This window comes from Clupea harengus, chromosome 17, assembly GCF_900700415.2.
Source record: "Clupea harengus chromosome 17, Ch_v2.0.2, whole genome shotgun sequence".
In the NCBI taxonomy this organism is placed as follows: Eukaryota; Metazoa; Chordata; class Actinopteri; order Clupeiformes; family Clupeidae; genus Clupea; species Clupea harengus.
Window position 1 is genome coordinate 5,827,913 of NC_045168.1, and position 17,738 is coordinate 5,845,650.

Consider the following 17,738-nt stretch of genomic DNA (forward strand, 5'->3'; position numbering starts at 1 on the left):
CCGCCTTTCTTCCACTTGAATTGATAATTTACCACCGCCTCTACCAGCGCTAACAACTGGGACACAAACATGTAATTTACGGAGGGTATTTACTAGAAAGCTCAGAAAGTTGTATAATTGCAGGTTTAAATGATGAGAGCTCGTCTCCTTTGTGTGCCCAGAGAGGTGCGCTGGAACGCAAACAAACAGGCTCTGAGAGAAGACTCTGCCCACCTCCCACTTTAGCGTACTTTTACACGGCACAGTTGCCATGGATACAAGACAGAGTAAAGTCTTAAGTGAGATGAATATTTGGCCCAGGAGAATCATCTTTTTCTTCTTTTTCTATTCGTCTGTTCTTTTTTTTGTTTTTTTTGCTCTTTTTTGTGATTTTTCCATGCAGCTCTCGGCATGAGGAAACCATACATAAATCATAATGCAGGGGGATTTTGCTGTCTTGATAAACGTCATTACGCGTTATTACATGAATCATGCATGGCTGTCCTCTCACGTTCTTCTCTGTTACATGCGTGTGTGTATGTGTGTGTGTGTGTGTGTGTATGTGTGTGTGTGTGTGTGTGTGTGTGTGTGTGTGTTTGTAGATGTGTTTGTGTGCGGGGTAAGAAATCACTCTTCCACAATGACTCACTTCTTCTTAGAAGCTGGTGGTGATGGGAGCACATTAATGAGCCAATCTCCTCCTGAAGGATTCCTCTGCCGATCCAGAGAGAGAAGCGAGGCTGGTGCTTGTGTAAATATGCATAAATATGGTGGTGGGCTGAGTGCTCATGGACTCACAGCACACACTCTTGCTCATGCATAGACTGAAACAGTAATACTTGGCCTTCATTTAATCCACCCTTATCGGAGGAGCGATCTCTCTCTATTTCTCTCTCTCTCTCTACCTCCCTCCATCAAAGTGGCATAAAGCTAACTCATTCTCTTTTTTCTCTTTCACACATACACACACACACGAACGCACACACACACACACACACACACACACACACACACAGTGTCATAAAGAGAGTTAGCTGCCACAGTCTCCATTTGCCGTCAGGGACAATCTCACTTGGAGATGGCACCGCTGTCAAAACGTAGAGACAATTTCCTTGCCGAAAGCACGCCACACACTGACATTTTCACAGCACTGGTCCACAGCCCACAGATATAAGAACTCAGCTCTACCACCCCCAAGCCACACCGCAGCCTCCACTGTGAGAGATGTGGGCAGGCCTCATCGAGTACATGTGACCTTTAGAGGACCTTTAGCAGTCCACCATGGCAGAGTTACACAGAGTGCAGTGAACAAATTGACAGGTTATAGGCTTAATGAAGTATGAGCCCCCCCCCCCCCCCCCCCACACACACACACACAAACACACATGTCTGTATTAATGTATAGATGCACTGCAGTCCTGTTTCCTCTACCTAGTGTGGGAGCCCAATGCTGAACCCATGTACTCACCCTATTGTATAGACACACACGCGCTCACAAAACATGCACACACAAGTGCACACACAAGTGCACGCACGCACGCACGCACGCACGCACGCACACACACACACACACAATCCCTGCGGTACTGACCTCAGGCAGCCGGTGGCGTTGCGCAGCACCTGAGAGGTGTGCAGCTGCAGCTTGCGGTCCTCCTGGTGTGGGGATGTGTCCCAGGCAGAGTGGGGGATAATGACTGAGTTAGTCAGGACCGCCAGGGCATCCTGGATGATGGGCATCTTCAGGGCGTCACAGGAGGACAGGTTCCACAGCACGCCTGTGCCACACACACACATCATAAACACACACAGACACACACGCACACCATACACACACAGATGGATAAACACACATGGGATATCCATTAATTTTAAATAACTCAACAATAACACAACACAGGACAGACACAAATAAAGAAAAAGTTGCAAGCATCCCTAGAAGGCTTATTTATTCATACATTATTCAAGTCAGCCCGATGAATTAATCATTTTCAGTACATTAGAAACTTGTTAAAGCAGAGCCAACAAGCAGAGCCCAAACCAGTCCTACTTTGAAAATAAATCTAGATTTTTTTAGATCAAAGTCAAAGGTGACGTTAAAATAATTGGTGTTAAACTTAACTGTCTCAGTCCATGAGAAGGAAATCCAAAGATGGGATATACTGTACATCTGGATTTTACAACTGTTCAACATGTAAGCACTGTGTTGATACGGCACACCTATGCTAAACCTCTCTAATAAACAAATAATTGCAGTATTCATTATCTTCATTATCAGCTTCAACATACAACAAATAGTGTCCCTATAGCAACATATAGTGTCCCTGTAGCAAACCCATAGTTGAGGGTTCAGAAGATTTTGTCTTTCTTAAGGTTCATAAGGTTCAAGTGCATTCACCTTTTCTGCGTTACACTAATACACTCTTTATAGCACCCCGAGGACATTCACCTTTACTGCTTTACACGAATACACTCTTTATAGCACCCCAAGGACATTTACCTTTACTGCTTTACACTAATACACTCTGTATAGCAACCCAACACACTAAAATCTTTGTTCATCAACCTTCATCTGCTACATACTTATAAACAGCTAATTTAGAGTCTAACAGCTACCCCAAAGATCTCTGAAGTGGGTTACTCTGGTGCAGTTATTTTACTGTTTGCAAACAATGAAATGATAATTAATACATTTAAATGTTTTATTACTAATGCTATAATTGATGTTATTGTATCATTAGTTTGTGTAATATAAAATCATTGATGGTTAAAATGGTGGTTACTATAAAGTGTTACTATTTCTTTTTTCTTTCGAAACACTTGTAAAAACTAAGTTTCTCAATAAACCTCATTCTCTTTTCAATCAGATCTTCCTCTCTTTAATGGTGTGTGTATCCAGCCTAATGTATAGAGACGTCTGTTTCTAATTGAGATTACAAACACGGGAAGAAGTATACGTAACTCCGCTGGCTAAAATTAGAGATATCTATTATGGCTTTATGTGCTACACTGACAGAGCGTGAGAGAGAGAACGTGTGTGTGTGTGAGAGAGAGAGAGAGAGAGAGAGAGAGAGAGAGAGAGAGAGAGAGAGAGGGAGAGACATTGAATTTTAAAACCCTTTATGTAAAACGCCATTTGAAAACAATCGAAAAAAATCAAGGCTGAAAAAAAAACAATCAGTCCATTTCACCAGTTGAAAACAAGCCTCCCGAAGTCATTAATGGTAACTATCCCCTCCCTTACACACTAGAGAAAGGGAGAGAGAAATAGCAATGAAGAGAGAGGAACAGAGAGAGCAATTTAATTAGAATGCATTCTTCGTTGCTACAACAGCGAGCTATTTAAATCCTCGTCAGTGTTTGTCTGTATGTTTTCCACTGACAAATGACAAGCTGCATGGAAATCATGCATTGCTAATGAACTGTCTGTTGACAGCAGTGACAGAACACCATCAGGACTGGCGAGAAACCACTTCCAGGAGATCAACACATGAATTCAGACTGTCAAATGGCCTGACAATTTCCACACCAAGTGACAAGTGTTCTTTAGCAAAGTATTTCCTCACAACATCTGCATACCAGTTAAAGGTGACCAGCACCGGTGTTCCTTCTCGTGTGGTTCTACATAAACAAGCATGAGGTATGAAATTCTTTCATGATGTCATGACAACACGGCTCAGTGAGGAGAAGCAGCAGGTGACATGCGTGTGTGGGTAAGTGGATGGAATGAATGCTGAAGGGCTGAGACTAGTGACTGACACGAAGTGGAATCTATATTGAACTCTCACAATAAGACTGCTTGTGTGTGGGGGTGTGAGTGAATGTGTGTGTGAATGTGTGTGTGTAAGTGGGGGGCGAGCGGCTCTTAGTTGAACTCAACCCAACTCGTGGTTTACACCAAATCGCCCCTTAAGCTTCTGAACACCCCCAAGCTACCAGACCCCCCTATTTCACCTACACACACACACACACACAAACACACACATCCACACACACAAACACACTCTGTTTCCGCTAATGAGCTCGTGACTGTCAAGACAGCTGAGCAGATGTCTCTCTCAGACTGCGGAGAGAACGAGAGTGTTGTCTTCGTCATCGTCATCTTCTCATTTGCAGCCACATCAGCGCCGTGCCCATATCCCAAAAAGGCTAATTAGTGCAGTGCTACTGCAGGCCTGCCAGCACACACACACACACACACACACACACACAACACACACACACACACACACACACACACACACACACACACACTGACGGCCAAACCTCCACAGATGCACGACAACAAATGAGCGCTGATGTGTCGTCGCTGATGTGTCGCCGCTGATCTGCACCAGATGCTCCATGCCTTCACTGAGGCCAGCACAACAAGCCCAGGGTGCCGTGTCCAGGTGTCTTCACTTCTGGGGAACACTCACGTCTGGGGCCCTAATCATTCAGGAAACCTCATAATTCCATGGGACCACATATTTACGTACTTCTTTGGAATTAATAGTCCTGGGAAACTCATAGTCCTGGGAACTGCATGCTCTGGAGGACCTCATATTCACAAACTTCTGGGGTCCTAATCATTTTGGAAACCTCATATCTCCATGGAACCACATATTCACATCCTTCTTGGGACCTAACTGCTCTTGGAACCTCATATTTCTGGGGACTGCATACTCTTGGGGACCGCATTCATTTAGGAACTTCATAACCGCATTCATTTGGGACGTAATATGTCAAGGGACAGCTTTTGGGGACATGCTTTTGGGGACATGCTTTTGGGGCCCTAATACCATTGGGGACCACATATTTCTGGAGACCTGACACTTTGCCATTAAAACAGCAAGGTTCTTTGTGTTTGCATGCTTGCACGTGTCAGTAGAGGACATTAGAGGTGTGCGTGAGTTAGATTCAAGGTGTACGAGAACCTCTTTGAGAATTGAAAATGCACCACCATAATTAACTCACGATTTCCCCTCTGACCTTCAATTCCCTGGAAGTAATTGGGGACTTGAGCCAGAGATTTGAAAACTGACACCGCACATCCGTGGGGAATGTTTGTGTGTGTATGGGAGGTGTGGATCAGTGTTTGCTCTGGCCCTGACTGGCCGGACAGGGACAGATATCGACTGACTTGCCAATTTCACACACACACAAACACACACTCCTGCATCCCACACCAGCAAAAAATGGCTAATTTCACTGACCCTGCTTCATCAATAGGCTCAGCAGTGAGCCAGCACAGTCCAGCGAGCTCATTTGTCTTGACAAGGGCCACTGCTGAAGAGGAAGCACCTCATTCCCAGTCTCATTAATGGAGAGCAAATGACCATTGCGGGAGAAATAACATCCGGCCACACTCAGACCAAAGGCCTGCCATAGCTGCCAATACTTCACCATTTACTATTTACCAGAAGGGTCCTACAAAGGCACAGTTATGGATACAGCTTTGCACACAGTTACTTACATATTACATGGGAGACATGCAGGGGAAGCAATCAAAAATATTGTTTCCCATGAAAAAACGCAACTGTGTGTTTTCCTAATTAGGGAGCCGTTCTGGAAATGTATCATGTTTTGCTCCAAGGTAAATTAGCAACTGAAATGGGCCTGCTTAATTAACTTAATCACACTGTTATCCCCCTCTACTTAGAGAAAGATATAATATGAACATACAGTAATGAGATTTGAACTTAACAATGCGGAGGAACAATAAGGAAGACACACTAGCAGAGCTGATTTCCAACCTCCCACTACGACGAAATAAATTGGCCCACAATGCAAGGTGCTGATTACTGCCACAGCCAATTGTGAAAGCAACTCCGCCACATGACGGCTCTGGATAACAAGCCGTATATCTGACACCCATAGAACAGAAACACACTGAGATTAGCAAGATGTCGAGGAGAAGAGGGAGGAGCGGCTACTGAAAGATCTTGTGCGACATCCATAAAGCCGACGACAGCCTGACTGGGGAAGATCAAACAGGCAGAACCCTGCTGCTCGGAGACACACAGAGGAACAGGAATATCCTGAAGCATGGAAACTTATCGTAAGTCGACCCATTTTTCCTCCATAGAGATGGACCTCGAGATCCTGATGTTCCTCAGATTTTGCCTGATGCTAAGACTCAAAACTGCTGTAAGCCTTCACCATAAAATCAGTTTCTTGCATATGACCTACATTATCAAGAAAGGCCATCATTAACTTTTTAATAGCAATAGATAATAGCTAACATACTAAATGGACTGAGCTTCTCTACTTCAAACGCTTTGGTCTAAAAACATGTATACAAGCTGTTGATGGAGTAACCCCTGATAAACACGGCCATTTGACTCAAGACAATTATCATTGAGTTAGAGTCTATACACTGCAAAGACCTGATGGACTGGCCCTATATATGGGTATGAACTGGCCCCTATCTATGGGTATGAACTGTCCCCATCTATGGTTATGAACTAGTCCCATCTATGGGTATGGACTGGCCCTATCTATGGGTATGAACTGGTCCCATTTATGGGTATGGACTGGCCCTATATATGGGTATGGACTGGCTCTATCTATGGGTATCTATCACTGTTAAAGTGCTCCACTGTGAACGAGCCATTTGGCCGGCAGTCAGTGAGGTCATAAGGCCCAGAGACAGTGTCCTCATGAGTGTGTGGTCTGTTGAGTACGGACAGGTCAGTGGGAGAAGGAGAAGGCTGCCGGGGTTGTTGCTCCTGCTCCTGAATTCAGATGGCTCAGCCTCTGCAAACATCCTCATGTAGGTGATGACTCCAGAGACCTGGGCAAACCTGGGCCAAACTCAGGACGGGTCCATGCCAGATCAGGGCCAAATGCACCCCTGAGTCGACCTCTATCTGGGTCTGTCACATCCCTCTGACCTCTCTCTCTTTCTCTCTCTCCCTTCCTCTGACCTCCCTCTCTTTCTCTATCTCCCTTACCTCTGACATCCCCCTCTCTAATACATTCCTCTGACCTCTCTCTCTCCATCTCCCTCTCCCTCCCTCTGACATCTCTCCCTTCTCTCTATCCACCCTCTCTCTATCTCCATCTCCCTTCCCTCTGACCTCGCTTTCTCTCTTTCCCTTCCATATGACATCCCTCCATCTCTCTCTCCCTTTCCTCTGACACCCCTCCCTCTCTCTCTCCCTCTGACCTCAATCTCTCCATCTCTCTCTCCCTTCCCTCTGACCACCCCCCTCTCTCCCTTCCCTCTGACATCCCCCTCTCTCTCTCCATCTCTCTCTCCCTTCCCTCTGACATCCCTCCCTCTCTCTCTCTCCCTTCCATCTGAACTCACTCTCTCCATCTCTCTCTTCCTTCCCTCTGACATCCCTCCCTCTCTCTCTCCATTCTCTCTGACCTCACTCTCTCCATCTCCCTCTCCCTTCCCTCAGACCTTGCTTTCTTTCTCTCACACATCTCTCTGATTTCTCTTTCTCCCTGTCTCTCTCCCCCTTCTCTCCTACCTTGCTCCTCTGAGGGTATGGCTTGTGGAGGGGAATGGAGAGGAGAGGAGAGGAGAGGAGAGGAGAGGAGGGGATGAGGAGGCTTGAAAGCTAACGAAGACGACCTTGGGAAGTCACACCGCTCCCGCTCCCTCTCCATGCGCCTCATCAGCTGCTAGCCCGTTAATTCCGGGGCCAGTAAGAAGTCGTTTCTGGATGATTACAATCGCGCTTAAATGCCATTTCTTCTGATGAGCCTTGCTCCGTGTGCCAGGGGAGGCAAAGGGAGGAGAGGACAGCACTATATTTCTTCTTTTAAACGCAATCTCATCTTTATGGCTTTATATAGCTTGTGCTAATACTCCAAGTTAATGCATTTACATTTAAGATGAAGATTTTACAATGGGCCATTTCAAGTGAGATATATATCACACAAAAAGAGAGGTTGCTTTATTATAAAATTATGTTGTGAACATTTTAATGCTTCTAGTCTATAAAACGTTTTTGGCCCGGACAGATGCCAACAAAAACATTATATTTAAGACTATATATATATATATATAGTCTTAAATATAAATACAACTGGCTTGGCCTTTAAGTACTTCTGTTATGACGGAAGGATCTCGTAAAAGCTCTTGACCCTGGTCTGCCACTTCCAGCAATGAACTTAGAATAGTCGCCATATCATCCCTGCTTGGACATGACAGTTTGACCTCATCATTTTGACCTTTCACGACCCTTACGTCTGAAGTCATCACTATGCCCACTGGGGAGGTTTAGTCAGTACGTGTCTAGCTTGAGCTCACAGCACATGGATGGAGACTAGATCTAGATAAGATGAGGGCTATTACGAGTGTATTATCTACAGTGCCATCGTGGCTTTGCTGAGGGCTCATCTGAGACAAAAGCCATTGAACGTATAGATGACAGTAATGTGTGTAAACATGCGTCCCTCATATCACAAGGACAGTCAAAGTGTGACAGGAAAGCTATTAGGTTGGGATGGTGCTTATATTATCATATGATTATAGTAAGCTTTTCTGTGTGCTTACGAGTGGCCTCTCTCTCTCTCTCTCTCTCTCTCCCTCTCTCTCTCTCCCTCTCTCTCTCTCTCTCTCTCTCTCTCTCTCTCTCGTGATCAGCAAATTTGATTGCTGCACTTCAGGGACCATTTCAATCACAGCCTTTCCAAGCCACTGATGCTCAAGAGGGTGGACTCTCACTTTAAACACATACCAAGCTAATCACTGGCAACAGCGACACCAGCCAAAAGCACATTACATTACTGACGGACACACACAAACGCGCACATAACATTACAGTTGAAGACACACAAACACACACATTAGCATTGGGTCATTTAACACGCGACTACCCCGGGGGGGGGGATTTGGGTGATTGGGGGGCTGTAGGTTGGGGAACAAATCACCCCCCAGAGGATGGCAGGAGGGCATTATTTGCAATCCCACGGCAAGAGCCAGTATGGTAGTGGTGGTGGGGATGTGAAAGACTTGAAATGGAGATGTGTGCGGGCCGAGCGAAAGTGTGTAATTTCCTAAGCAGCGCAGCCTGATTGGCTTGAGATGAGGATGTTTTATTCAGCAGTCTCTTTTTTAAAGAAACCGATATGATGGTCTCAGTCTGATATTGTCATAGTATAATATGTCCCCTAATTTTTTATTCATTCAGTCAGCCAGTCGTTGGTTTTCAATTTCCTATTTATTTACTGCCCCCCTCTCCAAAAAAAGACGAATTGTGGAACTAAAATGACAATGAAAAGATAGGATCACATCTTCCAACATCCTCCACTTACACTTTGAGTGAAGTGTCTCCATCAGGCTTGAACCCGAGCCTCCCACCCCCTACAGAGCACCGGACGCTGTAAACAAACCCAGCAGTATGGTAGACACTAATTACAGTCTGTGCCTCTCAGTAAAGCAGAATGAGTTTAGCGAGGATGCTAACCTCCCCCACACAGTCCCTCAGTACAACCGTGGCGGGGGGAGAGTAATGAAATCCAAACAAGTGCTTTCTGCCAACGGATTTGTCAGCATCTCGAGAGAGTCGCCGTCGCTGCTGCTCGTCTGCACGACTCGCGAGTTTCCTTCCTGTCTGGTTCAGCTCCATCTGCTAGCCGCGATCACCTGACAGCAAACGCACAGCGAGTCCCTCTGCGGGTTCTGTCTCTCAGATGAGTCCAGACGAGTCCAGACCAGAGCCTGGTCCTGTGATGATCAGAAGCAGAGTTGGACCTGCTCCGCTCCACATTTACTCCATCTGCTATCTGCACTTATACCTAGTTGGAAGGAAAAGCTTGGTTTCTTTCTGTCTCTGTTTGTGAATCTTTCTCTCTCACTCAGTAAGTGTGAATGTGTGTGTGTGTGTGTGTGTGTGTGTGTGTGTGTGTGTGTGTGTGTGTGTGTGTGCTTATGTGTGCATGCCTGTGTGTGTATCGTGTATTAAGACACTACTACTTATATGAGTAATTGGCCCAGTACATGGCATACTGCAAAGGTTCATGTTTAATAATGAGGTGCGTCTGATGCAACCCTTAATCTTGTCAGTGTGCGTCATGTGCTCTGAAGACGGCGAGTAATTACAGTAGGATCTCTGTGTGTGTGTAAACCCCTGGGGTCTTTTACTTACAAAGAAGAAGCCAACACACACTGTGGGTGTGCATCGATGCCATGTACTGGCTGTTACTGCGCTAAACAGGCTGAATAGGGATCTGTCATCTATCTCCCTGTCGTTACCCTCAACGCTTCTCTTTCCCTCCACTCTCCAGTCTTCTCCTCTCCTCTCCTTCTTGCTGATCACTTTACCTCGACTCCTCTATTTCCTTTTCCTATATCTCCTACTGCCTCCTCCCCTCTCTTGTCTCCTCCTCTCCATACCTCTTATGGGCTCTCCAGTCAAGTCAAGTCAAGTCACATTTATTTATACGGCTCAGTTAAAAACAACAGGAGTTGAACCGAAGTGCTCTCATAGGTCTCCCACCATAGAACACCCATAGGTCTCCCACCCTGAGCAGTAGTGTAAGCAGCCATTAAATTCACACCGAGAATCAGAGTCTGCTCATGCACGCCCTCCACACACACACACACATACAGTCACACACACACACACACATACAGTCACACACACACACACACAGACACAGACACACACACACACACACACACACACACAGACACTCACACACACAGACACACACACTGCTTCATTGAAGAGCCATCTCCCCCCTGCCTGCTGCCTGGGACACACATAAGACACCCCAGACCTCAGCTGCCTGATTAATCAGTGGCAGTCGCCACTCTTAAGGAGCCCATGTTGCACTTACCTTTTAATTTATATGATAATCTGCTCCCAGACAGGAGATACGGACAGACCCCTCCTGAATGCATTCATCTCAAGATCTTTCTCCGTCTTACCCTCTCTCTTTCCCCCTTTCTCTCTCTCTCTCTCTCTCTCCCTTAGTCAGGGGGCTAAGTCAGTGGGATACTCGTTTTTTTACGGACGTGTTTTTCGAGGAGTTTTGCCCGTAGGGACAGTTTTCATTGCTACTAATTTGTTTTTATGCAGGGAAAGAATAGTTTTCATAAATCACCCTCACAAGGGAGGAAGGTGGAAGCCATAAGTCAACATCGACGTGGCAAAAACTGAAACACAACGCTGATTGCTTTCTGGACCTTCACGTTCAAGGATTTTTAGAAGAACTGTTAATGCATTTCCAAACACTATAAATAAAGATTATTTTGCATCGCATGTAAAAAGTAATCCAAGTTACACTAGACACTGCAATAATTAGCTTAAACGGGTCCATATGGCTATTGCTGATGATCAAGTTTTGGGAGTGCGCAGGGATGATTAGAGTTGAGCTGATCTATTCAGGCATGGGCTAGTCCATATTGGTTTTGTCCACATGTGCCAAACACTTACAAGAAAGATGCTGTAGTGTAGGAATCACAACTGATTGTCCTTTGAAATTTTCTAACAGAGAAATGAAACAGTCATTAATTTTTGTCATGCTGAAATTTGCCCTGTCAGTAGAATCACCACTGTGTTCTCTGGGGTAATTTATGGCCATCATTGTGCTCCAGACTCAGGCTGCTTATGTGAAGACTGCCTGACCTATGGGAAGTGTGTACGAGTGAGTGAGTGAGTGTGTGTGTGTGTGGGTGTGTGAAAGAGAGAGAGAGAGAAGGAGTGTGTGTGTGTCAGTATCTTGATATGTGAGTGTGTGAGTGTGTGTGTGTGGGTGTGTGAGTGTGTGTGGATATGTGAGTGTGTGTGGATGTGTGAGTGTGTGTGGATATGTGAGTGTGTGAGTGTGTAAGTGTGTGAGATGGAAAAGGTCTTTCTTCTGGGGAGTGTAAAAGGGCAGGCTGGACATGAGGGTCTCTCTGTGTTGCTCTTTATCTCCCTGACGTGTGCCTGTGCCAACGACGCCTTCCCTCCGAGGTGAGGGAAGAGTGAAGAAAATACTTATGACTCGCACTCCCTCTCTCTCTCTATCTCTCTCTCACACACACACACACTGTCTGCACCCACACTCTATCACACAAACTTAACGCACACACTCTAATAGACACACATTGTCTGCACACGCTCTCTAACAATCATAGCATCCTGAAACACACTCTAACACACACACACACACACACACTGTCCGCACACACACACACACACACACACACACCACACATTCCGTTATGCACACAATTATGATGGGCTGGCATATCCTCCAGTCAATGTGAATTGTGAATGGAGTTCCACTTTTCCTTCTCTCACTTTTTATTTTCTCGCATAAAAGGATTTGATTCACCATCAAATGAGTGTGCCGTGGATGTCTTAGATTCAGCAGTGATTCTACCTCAGAACCGCCCCCACCCGCCCGCTCCTCCTCCTCCTCTTCCACATACTCTTCATCACCCCCCCCCCTTCTCTCACTCCTCTCCCCCATCACCAGCTTCAAATCCTTCATTAGCACCAGTGAGGCAGCAATGGCAGGAGACGTGCTGATAGCCATGACAGAGACGGCTAATCAGACCCCACCTGAAGCCTAGGCGGGCAGACATAAGGATGGACTAGATGGACACGTCAGACAGACAGACGGACAGCACTTCAGCCTGCACAAAGATCAGGGCTGAGAGCAGACGTGTGATGTGTGACCCTTCAAGTGCCTTCAGGCCATATCCAGCGTCGAGTGCACACACACACTGTCACACTTCCAAGGGTATTAGATGCACTGTTAGGCATCTCTGATTCGCCCTCACAGGCCTTCCTCAAGCACTACTGTGAAATATTCTCTGTCTTGAAGGTGTTGCCTGTGTGTGTGTGTGTGTGTGTGTGTGTGTGTGTATGGGTGAGTGTTGTCAACACGTATCTGTGTCTTATAAACTTAGTTGCAGCTTGAGGATACCTTAATGGCCTATTATGTTATAGCGTATCAGTTGATATTTCCCAGACATTTAGTTTTAATTAAGACTTAATTGTCTCTTTTAACCCTTGTCTACCCATCAGCTACACTTATTTTTATTCCAAACTATAAACAGACAATTAATATATTGATTAATAAATTGTTTAGTCGTGGCAAATTCAACTTTTTGTCGCTGCCATATATATGTATATAATGGACGAAGTAGCCAATGAACATGATAAGTACACATGTAAATCAGAGATTTCAAAACACTTTACAGTATCCATAACAACCCATAAAAAACCGTGTCCATGCCCATGTACTTGTCGTTTATCAGCCGCCTGCCTACTAGCCCACTGTGCAGCCTGACTGATGGGCTTGTGCTGCTGTCTCTTCCCAGCCGGGGCCCTGGACCCCAACCTTGTCTCTCTGCCGTCTCTAACGCAGCACTAATGAACGCCAGATGATTCATCTGTTTATGTGGCTTCTGTTTGCCTATCAACTCAACGGCGCTGCCCACACACTTATGCATTCGGCGCTGTCACAGGCAGGCGTATTGTACACACAGGGCTGCCCGCTAAACAGCCACACACTTGTCAGCAGCGAGTCCTTCAAGATAGATCGGGGAGTGATAATATTTGACACACAGAAGCAAGGACGAACGTACAGTAAACAACTGTGTAAGGACGTTGCGATACATTCAAAGTTGTGAAAGACTAATAGATTTAATGAATTCAAACCACATCACATTCAAACCATATTTTCCTCGACACTTCACAGATTAAAGAAATGAGAAGACAAATATTGCATCGCTATCCTTTTCTCTATTGGTATAAACCTCATTTTGCACATTACAGATGGGTGATAGGCAGATGCAGGCAATAGCAAGGCCATGTCTTCATTTCAAAAGGAGAATAAGTTCTAATGAAATATTTACCTCTTTGAGCAGCAGGTTGTGCTCCATCTCTGTGGGCATTACCTGTGTTTATTAAGTGTGCGGCTCAGATACATCCCCCTTTGCCTTACCTGTGACTAACTCTTTGACCTCCACGTCGGAGGTCTTCCGCAGCAGTCGCACCAGGGCAGGGATGCCTCCGCAGTTCTTGAAGGCGATCTTGTTGTCGTCGTTGGCCTTGCCGTAGACCAGGTTCCTCAGGGCTCCGCAGGCACTCCGGTGGACCTCCGCCATCCTGTGGTCCAGCAGGTCCACCAGCAGCTGGATGCCACCCAGCCGTCGGATCTGACACACACACACACACACAGACACAAACAAACACACAAACACACGTATGGGAACACACAGACAGACACACACACACACACACACAAAAAAAAAACAACAAGACAATTAAAAAAAGACTATTTATTGATAATAAAACAGAACATCACATTCAAACATATGAATTAATATCATATCATGGAATCATATTACTTAATATCACTGTTACTGGATATGAAACTGAGCCGTACAAAGCCTCTGATAACCACTGATTTGGCAAATAGGTTCATGTTAACCCGCAACAAACACATGGCCAAACAAGAGTCATCTGCTCTGAGATGGGGTCCAATTCAAACATGTTAATCTACAGAATGTCTTCTCTCCTGCTAACGATTGTCTTTCATTTGCCAATGATTTACATCACCGTGTAACACCATATGACAGGCGCACGTCTTAATGCTTGAACACATACGAGTACATCACAAGACAAACAACGAAACGAGAACATAACTCACTATAGGTGACAGTTATGAGAAGCAGCAAGATGAAATGAAATCATAACTTTCCTATAAGACATTAGACTGCAGACAACATAAGAGAAAACAAGATGGATACAAGACATGTTGATGGAGATTGAGAACACTGTGTAATAAATGGGTCTTCAATTTGTATCCCCATTAAACAGGAAAAGGCGATCAGTGATATAAACAAATGGTAGACTGACATCTTGAAGCCCTTTGGGGATACACTTATCACAGCCATAGTGTTTGTTTGTTTATCAGATGGGGTGTTTGTTTCATTTTATTCTGTCTCTTTCTCCTCTGAGATGAGTCTACAGTTCCTCAGAGACCTGTGTGTGCTTACATTTCAAACATACTCTCTGCAAGCTCTTTCCCTGAGTAGATTTGGTTAAAGGAACCTTTCCTTTCCACAAGAAACTGTCTGGAAAGTTGGTTGGAGACAGAGGTTCTTGATAGAATTATAATTTCTGGAATTATTATGAAAGTTTTCATAAGAAAGACATTACAGTAAACATAAGGAAGATTAAAGGTGGGAACGTTATCAAATTTACTCAACACGATCCCTCGCTATTAGAATTGGAAGAAGCCGATTTGGGAATATTTGAATACGTTAATAAATAGCTTTCTGACAATAAATATTTTTGTGTTACTTAAAAAAAAATCTAAATGAATTACATACTAGAATATTTAAGATTACATACAATTAGATTACATACTACTTAAAAGATAGATATTCCTTACATTGAAACATCTGAAATGCATTCTGTCACACAGACTTGGCTTTCACTGTAAAACAGTTGTCTCATGTGTTATCAAGGTAGTATTGTAGTCTTTTGTAGGATGAAAGACCGAAAAGATCAACATGTACACCGAAAGGTCATTCTGATGACATCTGAGACTGTTAGTGATGGTGGAAGATGAAGTTCATTCCTGCTGTCAGACTCTTTAGAGGTCTTGACTTCTGAAACTACCTGGACAACGATAAAGGGCAATGAACTTCAGTCTCAACAACTCCAAAAGATCAGAAAGGAAGATCTACTGTGTGTGTGTGTGACTGCATGCACCTGTGTGTGTGTGAGGATATTTTAGAAGAGCTGTTTGTTGAACTTCAGTCTCAACAACTCCAAATTATCAAAAAGGAAGATCCACTTTGTGTGTGTGTGTGACTGCATGCACCCGTGTGCGTGTGTGAGGATATTTGCAGAAGATCTGTTTGCATGTTCCATACATCCTGCGTTGCAGTCTGGAATGCAGAAACAAATTGAGTCCTTGAATAAGCTGCTGCAGACTCTTTCAACAGAATCTGAACCGAGCACATTCAGCAAATAACGACTTCAGTCAATTAATGTGTCAAGTCCATCAAGGGCCTAATGTGAATCCGGGGCTAAGCCACAGGGATCGTGGGCCGGGCCAAATCACACTTATTGACAGAAAAGCTTCCTTCTCCCTTGTGCCATCATTTGGCAGTGTGTAGCATTAGCGTGATACGACAGCACACACTGAAACGTTGGCTTAGCTACGCCGTTCTGGGTGCTGTTGTTCAAATATAACGCCACAGATTGATTTGCTTTCTTCTAGTGGCCCTGTTGTGCATAGCTAATGCATAACCAGAGTCGGCATTAGCCGCAGTGCTAACGCTGAAACACGATCATCTGAGAGAGGATCGTTGGAAGCGCGGTTGTGGGTCTGTACACAAGAAACTGCAACAAATCAGGCAACTCCTCCTCCCTCTCCATATCAAAGCGCTTTGAAAAGGGCTTTCTGTGTAAATCTTTTTGGCTCAAACAAAGTCTAGCACTGATATCGGTCTCTGATGATACACAAGGATGCTTCAGTTTCTACATGGCGAAACAAGAGAGGGAGAAAATCAGAAGATTTTCAGGTGCATATATTTTCTAGCCTCCCCCTAAGATGAATATTTGCCGTCACAGCTGCGGTGCGATTCGCGTAATTTATGGACGTTCACGAGTCTTGAATGAGTATGAGTGTGCGGCTGTTGCCATAGTCTGATGAAGAGGCAAAGGAAAGAAAAGAAAGAAAGAAAAGAAAAAAATGAAGCTTTCCCTAGGGGCCAGAACAAATGCGATTTCCATACATGTGTGCCATGCTGAACAAAAAACGTCATCGCATTTCAACGCTGCATGCGAAATGCGTGTGGTGACGAGCGAGCCTATTGCAGTCTGCAGCACGGCGGCGAATCATGATCGACACTGAAGAACACTGAGAGAAAGAGCAAGACAAACAGTGTAACTCAATCAGCCTGCAGAGCCGGAGGGGGACACAGCAACCTGACTAGGGACCTTTTCTACTTGCCAAAAAAATGACAGACAGTCTGTGTGTGTGTGTGAGTGTGTGTTTGATTGAGTGGATGTCTGAATGATATCTACGTGTCCATGTGTATGGGTTTGATGGCATGTGTATGTGTGTATGAGAAGCAATAAAGACATCTGTGTGTGTGCGCGCAGGCCTGTAACTATGATGTCTGTATGTGTTAAACACATGTGTGAGGATGGTGATGGTGTGTGTGTGTGTGTGTGTGTGTGTGTGTGTGTGTGTGTGTGTGTGTGTGTGTGTGTGTGTGTGTGTGCGCGCAGGCCTGTAACTTTGATATCTGTATGTGTTAAAACACATGTGTGACGATGTTGATGATGTTGTGTGTGTGTGGACGCAGGATGACTTCTATGTAAGGGATAATGTATTGTCCGGCGGCCATTATATCCCTTATAAATCCCTTCAGGGCGAAACAAGACCCCTCCGCTACGCGTCAGGGTCCTGTTCGTCCAGTCGGGATTTATTTTTGGATAATGACCGTCGGACAATACATTATCCCTTATTATACGGTTACTTGCAAAAACGATAGAAGACATTCCTCCAAAAATACCTCTTTTTAATGATTTTGTTGCCGTTTTGTGATTTCCGCTAAGAAAAAATAGTTCTTCAAGCAAATAGAACTTTAAAGTTTCAGGTGTTGCGTAGCAACCTGTGAAAGACTGGACGGTCACCCCACGCTCTTTTAGGGATGTGGCGACTGGAATTGGTGGTGTAGGGGAAATACAGTGCAGGAGATGGTGGTTTTGATATAAAATATATATATTTATTTACAGGGGGGACTGTCAACCCCAACACAGTGCACACAACATAAACACATGTAAATCAAACAG

General features: G+C 44.8%; 1 protein-coding gene across 1 annotated transcript in view; it reads right to left on the reverse strand.

Annotated features, from left to right (window-relative positions):
* The window catches only part of ctnnd2a (catenin (cadherin-associated protein), delta 2a), a 308,508-nt gene that overhangs the window by 65,088 nt on the left and 225,682 nt on the right, over positions 1-17,738 (reverse strand). The window contains 2 exon segments of the mRNA XM_031583814.2: positions 1,571-1,754; positions 13,864-14,077. Coding sequence (XP_031439674.1) covers positions 1,571-1,754; positions 13,864-14,077 — 398 coding nt within the window.